At 40.4% G+C, this 8,511-nt stretch overlaps 1 protein-coding gene across 2 annotated transcripts; it reads left to right on the top strand.

Moving 5' to 3' along the window:
- The first annotated feature begins 232 nt into the window (after nucleotides 1-232).
- RNF7 (ring finger protein 7) lies at nucleotides 233-7,470 on the top strand. 2 transcript variants are annotated; one of them, XM_036267532.1, is made up of 3 exons: nucleotides 233-458; nucleotides 4,454-4,501; nucleotides 6,556-7,470. In XM_036267532.1, exons 1-3 carry the CDS (start codon nucleotides 291-293, stop codon nucleotides 6,610-6,612), a joined length of 273 nt encoding a protein of 90 aa, XP_036123425.1. In that variant the 5' UTR covers nucleotides 233-290; the 3' UTR covers nucleotides 6,613-7,470. The 2 variants fall into 2 exon arrangements, with proteins under 2 accessions (XP_036123425.1, XP_036123424.1); XM_036267531.1 differs by having other exon boundaries at nucleotides 233-465; nucleotides 6,556-7,094.
- Nucleotides 7,471-8,511: the final 1,041 nt, after the last annotated feature.

Below are 8,511 nucleotides of genomic sequence, written 5' to 3'. Positions count from 1 at the left end.
AATCAGGACGGTAACACGTGACAGGGCGATGGCCTGACTTCAGCTTGTTATCGCCCCTAGGCCCTCAGCCCACCAGGTTGCCCCTGCATGTGAAGGGGGCGGGGCACGGCGCTGGCGTGCGGTGACGTCACGGGTCGGCGCCAGCCAATCGTGGGCGGCCCCTGTCGCAGGCACCGCGGTGGCCGGCGGCCTGCGAGCGGCGCTGTGGCCTGTCGGACGGCCCCACCGAGCCGCCATAGCTGCCGGCCTTCCCGACCCAGCGTCTCCGCCGCCGGCTCCGCGCCGCCGCCATGGCCGACGTGGAAGACGGCGAGGAGCCCTGCGCCCTGTCCTCTCACTCTGGGAGCGCAGGCTCCAAGTCGGGAGGCGACAAAATGTTCTCTCTCAAGAAGTGGAACGCGGTGGCCATGTGGAGCTGGGACGTGGAGTGCGATACGTGCGCCATCTGCAGGGTCCAAGTGATGGGTAAGCGCTGCACGCGAGGCCCGGGCCGCGCTACGGCCTCCGCAGGGCCGGCTCCGGGCCGGGGGACGCGAAGGCTCCGAGGGACCCTGCCCAGAGTGTTGGGGGCGGGCCGCCCTGCCCTGCCCTGCCCTGCCCTGCTGCGGGGGAGCGGGGGAGCGGGGGCACGCCCTGCGGTGGCCGCCGGGCCGTGGGGCCCCAGCGCCTGGGGCCGGCTTCTGGCGAGGCACACCGGCAGTGAGTAGAGGGATTGCGATCATTCCGGTAGCGAGGGGTGTGAGCGGGAATACACGACCGTGTGATTTGATACGCGTTGGGAGGAACCACTTGGGTCGGTGTGGCCAGCCCCATCTCGAAAAGCGGACGGCAGAGGGGTCGCGGTGCAGGCCCGGGGTCAGCAGAGCACATCGCTGGTTCTGGTCACACACCAAGGGATGCTCAGGTCGTTTCCCACAAAAACGACACCCTCAGTCTGTGCTGGGGAGCTGCAGGGAAGAAACGTGTGCCCAGCCGTGCCTTTGGGGGGTCTCTGCCGCCCCGCTGCCAGCTTTTACACGGAAGGGTTGGAGGCCGCTCAGACGGCACTGGCCAGGCCGGAAGGGGCTACAGGGTGGCTCGAGAATATTTAAGTTTTGTGGGAATTGAGTAGTGTTAAGCCCTGCACTTAGAAACACGAGACGTAATCTTGCTGGCCCCTTCCTGTCATCGGATGCCATTTCCTGGTCAAGATTCTGGCCGCTCTGAGTCAGGCCTTTGTGGCCGGAGAACCCGCTTTCGCAAACCAGTCTTTCTTCTTTCTGTGATATTTTGAACAAAAAATGTCGGACTAAATAAAACCTTTCAGAACAACGTCATCCTGTTTTGTTTTCTATGGTTTCTGTTTTAAGATCTCAGACCACCTTGCAAAAAGAGGTGCTGTGTGAATGCAGGTTATATTTTTTTAATAGAGCGTTTAAAACTTCTGTGAGAGCTTCTTACGTGTTGTTTCTTGAGGGTAGATGAAGAAAACTGAGATTTTTGTAATTTCTAAACTTTGTGTCTTGTCCTGAAAAATGAGAGAATTGGAGAAAATAACTTAGAAAGAGCCCCTTCGTGAGAGATGAAACTTGAAGTCTGCCAGAATAGAGAGATATCAGTTTACACTCTTATCTTCTATTCATACGGACTTGTTTCAAAGAGGATTTTCAACAGTGGGGTTCAGATATTTTTTATTTTTGAAAGAGCTTGATTTCAGACATGATCCACTTATTTTGCATATCATGTTTTAAAAGTACCTAGTTTCTTGGCCTGCAATACAGTCCTCTTACTACATACCCACCCCTTACTTAAGAACTAGAATCATATTTTCCAGCTTGGGTGGCATTTTTAACTTACACAGGTGACTTTATTTTTTGTTTTTTAGCAAGACAGGCTTTGCTGACCATTTTGTCACTTAAACGTCCTTTATTTTAAAAAGAAGACGGTTCCTAAAAAGGAATTTTATTCCTCTGCCCGAAGGAAAAAAATTAAACTAGGAAGTAGAAATGTAAAATTTAAAGTAATGGTTGAAATCTTGCAACAAATAAACTTTACTTAGGATATTGAAAGTATGTCAAAGTGTGTCACCGTGACTTTCTAATTATAGCAAGTATTCTGCTACTGTGGATTATTGTTGCAGATTTATAACAGCTATACTTTTGAGTTCAGTAAATATTCTGGACTAGACCTTTGTATTTTGTTTATGAGGTGTTAAAAATCCACTCTGTGGTCAGGTAACAGCAGGAGGAAGTTTGTTTTTAGACTTCCCAGTCCTTACCTAGCATCATTCTAAAGGTGTTAGTGTTATTGTGCTGCTTAGAAATGTGCTGTTTCAGATATTAGGAATGTCATCAAAAGAATCTCTTTTCTTTTATCTGGGGAAACTTGGGGAATTTTGATCATCTAAATAAAAACTATAAGCATAATTCAGAGATATCTAGATTCTACAAAAAGAGTCCTACTTAATCCTATTTTCTTAATATCTGGAATTCCTCTCATACACAACTGATTTATTATGACTTCTTGATTCAGGATTTGCCTGTCAGCCTATTCTGATGTGGTTAACACTCTTTGGTTTCCACTCTCCTCCCTTCATTCTGAAAGAAGCAAGTGCTGCTGAGGAAGAAAGGAGTAGTTTCTCTTGTACTGGCAAGTTGTCAAGAGCCAGAGTAACCCTTCTTGGCTATATGTTAATTTGGACGTTTTTCACAACCTTTTGGGGCCGCCTTTTCCTCATTTGTAAAAGAGGCAGTTGGGATCACAAACTGCCTGTGATTGCACAGAACCAGAGCCTCATCTTCACTATTACATCATGATCCTTATGATACTTAGTTGTTTGCTTGTCTGTCTCCTCCTTTCCTGTAGAGACCAGGGACTCAGACTTGGTCATTTTGGTGTCTCCAGTGCATAACTCCTTGCACAGAGTAGATACTCAGTAACTGTGGAATTGAAGAAAATCTTAGGAGGCAGTGGTTGTTTTTAGTCCACACTGAAGAGGCCAGGGTGGTGTGTTTTTCTAGGGTAAAACATGCAGAGAGAAGCAAACAAGTGCCTGCCCATAATCCAGTGTAAGAAGAGAAGCAGGCTTCAGCTCCACCGTGTGTCTATTTTTACAGAATTATTTTTCTCCAGTTTATGTTAAAACTTTTTTTTCTGTAGGTTTGAACTTTGTTTTACCCAACTTTGACTCTTCTTCCAGCTAGTGAATGAATCTATTTCATTAGTCCCTGAAATACTCTATATTACCTCCTTTGTCAAACAACCTTGTTAACTAGGGTCCCATTCCTAGTATTTACTCCCAAGTAATTTATTAAAATACTTTGCCATTGCTGAGTAAATGCTTTGAGCTCAGATTTACTTTGCAAGGGGAGCGTTTTCTTAGGAGAAAAAAATAATCTAGTTTTTAGAAAGTATTTTTAATTAATTTAAATTTAATTTTTATGTAGATTATATAGTCACATGATTAAAAAATTTAAGACAGTATACAATGAAAATTCCTTCCCATTCAGTCCTCTCCCAGGTAAACTTTCTTATTAGTTTTTTGTGTATCCTTATAGAGTTTCTTTATGTATGTATAAACAAATACCAATATGTATGCATGGCTTATTTATTTAATCTTTAAATTTTTATTTATTCAATTAATGGTTTACATTCAGTATTTATTTTTTTGTATCAGTTTCAGGTGAACAGCAGCATAGTGATTAGACAGTCACATACTTTACAAAGTGTTCCCCCAATATTTCCAGTACCCACTTGGCATCATACATAGTTATTATAATACTGACTATTCCATATGCTGCACCTTACAACCCCATGTGCATAGCTTATTTTAAAAAGGTGCCTTGAGCCCTGGGCAGTTTTGCTCAGCGGTTAGAGCATCGACCTGCGGTTCAGAGAGACCCAGGTTCGGTTCCCGCTGAGGGCACGTACCTTGGTTGCAGTTTGTCCCCGGCCCTGGTTGGGTTGTGCCAGTGGCGGCCACCCGATGTGTCCCTTTCATGTCGATGTTTCTCTCTCTTTCTCCCACTCTATCTGAACAAAAAAACGAAAAAACGTCCTCAGGTGAGGATTAAAATATAAAAATAAAATAAATAAACAAAAAGGTGTCTCGAAAATAAACTACTCCTAAGGTTGAGCTATATGAGCATGTCTAGTGAGCTTATAATAATTTATAATATAATGGAGTATGGCATATTTTTCTCTAGTGGTTGCATCCACTGTCAGGACATCTTTTCATCAGAGCTTGTAAAAATAGAGAGTCAGTAACTCTTGTAAAATTGCTCCTGGTCATAAGTAAATTAGTAGAGTGCCTTATACTTTATTCATCTTTAAACAGTTCAGATGAGAAATTAATAGTATGAGTCTTTTATCTCCATCTCCAACCCTTTGGGCTTTTATTTGACTTTGAAGTGTGTGGGTTTTAAAAATTGCATTCTGAGCATCAGAATGAGAATTGCTGTTTGTTTACTTTTAGATGCCTGTCTCAGATGTCAAGCTGAAAACAAACAAGAGGATTGTGTTGGTATGTTGTAATTTCATTCTCATGCTTTTTCAACTGAAGGTTTTCTCTCAGTGGGGATGTTTGAATTTGCTATTTAAGATTGACTTTATCAATACACAAAAATAAACTGTAAAGCTGTGATCTGTTATTAATATAAAATGTGTTGGTTCTCAAAAGGTCTTAATGTGATTAATCTGCAAGTTTTTTTATTGCCTATAATTAAGAATAATTGGTTATATAAGTAGTATTCGAGATATGAGCACAGTAACATTTTGATAATTTACAAAATGAATAATTCTCTTCTATTAAGAAAATTATATAAAAAGGAATTTGATGCCCTGGCCGGTTTGGCTCGGCGGTTAGAGTGTCAACCTGCGGTCCAGAGAGACCCAGATTCGGTTCCTGCTAAAGGCACGTACCTCGGTTGCAGTTTGTCCCTGGCCCTTGTTGGGTCGTGTGGGTGGCAACCACTCGATGTGTCCCTTTCACGTCGATGTTTCTTTCTCTCTCCCTCCCACTCTATCTGAACAAAATATGGAAAAATGTCCTCGGGTGAGGATTAACAAAAAAAAAGGAATTTGCCAAAACATTTAAATTTTAAGTATGTTACAGGTCAGTTTTGATAGGGTTTCATTCTAATAAAGCATTTTAGTTTCCAATACTCTTATCATATAGTGTTGAACTTTTCAACTAAGTTAGAAAAATTGTCTTTTTGGGGAATACAGTTTGTATATAGAAATCTATTAAATTTTTCTTATGGTCTGGGGCTACACAAGTTGTTGTGGGCTAAATGTTTTAAGCAATTCAAAGATATGTATGTGTATGTCCTAGTTCTTGAAGTCATCACTTCTAGATTGTTATATAAAATCCTTTAAATATTTTCCTAGAATGAAAGGTTAACTTTGGACTTTGTCCTGGTGTAGTTTAATACAGCCTTTTTTTTTTTTCAATCCTCACCTGAGGATATTATTTCATTGATTTTTTTTTTTTTTTTTTTTTTAGAGGAAGGTAGAAAGAGAAATATGATGTGAGAGAGAAATATCGATCAGTTGGCTCCTGTAAACGCCCTGACCAAGGATCAAACCCGCAACCTTTTAGTGCATGGGACAACGCTCCCACCTAGCCACTCGGCCAGGGCTACGTACAGCTTCTTATTAATGATTTATGCCATTTTGATCAAATCCTCTTTCTTTCTCCTGAAATACTAGAATGATTTCCCTTAGCTTTCTACCCCCTACAGCCAAATTTCATAAGAAGTTTTTTGTTTTCTTTTTCTCTTGTATTTCAATGTCTTTAATTGTTCTGTTATCATATAGCTCAGTTGGTCAAGCAAGAGAAAAATGAAGCTCACATTTGAGATTGTAGTCCAGATTGTGGGTTATTTCCCTCAGTTTAAATTTTTTCTTTCAAGTTGTTTGTTTAAAAATTTTTAATTTGGGAATTGTGAGGTATAGGCCAGCTTTCTTTGATTACAAAGAGACCTCTCTTTCCAAATAGCCTTGAAAATTTCATTCTGTTTGTTACATGAGGAATTGCACTGCTTGTTGATGACTTAACTTAGTTTATCACCACATCTAGGTAACAACTCAGTAGATGTACAGCTGATAATATTTAGAAGCATGTCTTCTATTTATAATAGCCAACTATGAACTAAAAACATTTAAAACTCATATCTTGGTAAATAAAAACCAGGAGGATATTTTTCAGTAAAACCCAAAATGTCTCCAAAGTCAGGGTGTGACTGAGAACTCAGGTCTGGGATCTGAGAAAGACTCAAGTCCTTTCATCTTCGAATTTCAGGAAGACAGCATATGGAGCTGTGTAGGAACTGGGGGCCACTACATTATTCACAGGTTCTAGAACAGTGATGGAAAGTCCCCTAAGCACAAACTTTACACATGTAAGTTTCTATTTTTTCATAGGTAGAAAAAAGTATTTTGACCAATTTACCGTCTTTGAGATTAATGAACCATGATTTATTCATAATATAAAATAAGCCATGTATTTGAGCTCAGTCAGTCATTTAAATTGAAATGTATAATGTAAAATAATTTTTTTTCTTTTCTTTCATTTAGTGGTGTGGGGAGAATGTAATCATTCCTTCCACAACTGCTGCATGTCCCTGTGGGTGAAACAGAACAACCGCTGCCCTCTCTGCCAGCAAGACTGGGTGGTGCAGAGAATCGGCAAATGAGACGGTGGAAGGGCTTCCTAGTGCATTTGCCCAGAGCCCTGGTGGACCGCGTTATCAAGTGCCTACAGAGGCGAGGACACTCGGGGACTGATTCTTCAAATAGGAGGAGATGGGTCTTTGGTCTTTGAGGACTCATCAAAGGCATGGGTTAGCATTTTGTCAGTTTTATTTTCAGAAATTCTCTACAATTAAGAAGATAATTTATTAAAGATGGTCTTTCCTATCTCTGTGGTATGTGTCACACTACTTAGAAGTGCTATAAAGGAAGCGAGAACTACAAATTGACCTTTATAATTTACTTACTGATGTCCAAGGGGCTGTGGAAGCAGTTCCACTTGGAAGAGGACTTTCTGCATGCTTAAAGTTGGTCAGTTAAAAAAGAATGTTACAGTCACAAATAAAGTGCAGTTTAAAACCCAACTCTTATCCTTAATTTGTTCCTGATATTTATTTTAGACAGGGAAGGGGGTGATTCATGAAATATTTATTTGATACAAGTTTAAGTTTGGGACAGTGAGCAGGGTAAATAAAATTTAATCTTGGGGCATATGGGATTTCTGTTGTCTTTTAGGTTTTCTTCCTCAATCATTAAAAAAACCTTGATCTACACACCTTACTGTTCAGTCATTCAGTGGGAAAGGACAGGAGCATTTTCAAGGTTTAGTCAGATTATGATGTAATTTAACTTGTTAATGAGGGGAAATGTTTACCACTTTAGCATTAGATCAAAAAAAGTTTATTTTATTATACAGTGTTTTAATAAACGGTTTATTCTGTTTACTTCATTTGAATTGTCATTATTGCAATTTTATTCACAACCTTAAACTTGATGTTGAACTAATTTGTCGAGTGAGTGCTTTTGTTTCATTAGAAAAAATATTTATATGCTCTTTCATTTTGTAATAAGAAAATTTTAAGTTTATTACCTAGAAACATAAGTATGAGAAAATACTTAAATCTTATCTGACTCATTTACATTTAGTGGAGGTTATCTTATAACAATTTATGAATCTTCAAATCTAAGGAATGTGGATACATAAGAGGATGTGAAAATATAATAATAAACATTAGAATTGGCTACCATTAATCAGATGCCTCTGGAAATGCTTGCATTATATATTTTCCACAACTGTCCACTGAAAAAATTAATTACAATGTACAAATATGTTTGACCATTTGAATGTGTTTGTCATGGGCAATGAACTATTTTAGCAGCTTTTTGACCTTTGTAAAAAAAAGTTGTACCGCCCTGGCCAGTTTGGCTCAGCGGTTAGAGCGTCGGCCTGCGGTCTGGAGAGACCCGGGTTCGGTTCCCGCTAAGGGCACGTACTTCGGTTGCAGTTTGTCCCCGGCCCTGGTTGGTCGTGCGGGTGGCAGCCACTCGATGTGTCCCTTCACGTCGATGTTTCTCTCTCTCTCTCCCTTCCTCTCTCTCCCTCCCACTCTATCTGTACAAAAAATGGAAAAATATCCTCGGGTGAGGATAAAAAAAAAAGTTGTACCTAAGACTGACAATCCCCAGAAGAGGGGGTGGTGGGGGAGAGATAAACCATAGAACTTACATACATGTATGCATGAACAGTGGACGTGGACAACAAACGGGACAGTGCAGGGAGGGAGGGGGAAGGGGGAATCTGGGGAGAAAAGGAGAAACATCTGTAACAAAAATTAATAAAATATAAATAAAATAAACAAAAATAAAAACTTTGCAAAAATGAAAAAAAAAAGTACCTATAAAAAGTGAACCAAATATTCGGCTTTAAAGAGAAATATTGAGTTATTTTAGTTAGTGTGACAGTATGTAAATGAAATGTGGAGGATGGTGGTAATAAATTTA

The sequence above is a fragment of the Molossus molossus genome, unplaced genomic scaffold, assembly GCF_014108415.1.
Source record: "Molossus molossus isolate mMolMol1 unplaced genomic scaffold, mMolMol1.p scaffold_m16_p_18, whole genome shotgun sequence".
Classification (NCBI taxonomy): Eukaryota; Metazoa; Chordata; class Mammalia; order Chiroptera; family Molossidae; genus Molossus; species Molossus molossus.
Note: the sequence above shows the minus strand (reverse complement) of the source record. Positions and strands in the feature narration are given on the sequence as shown.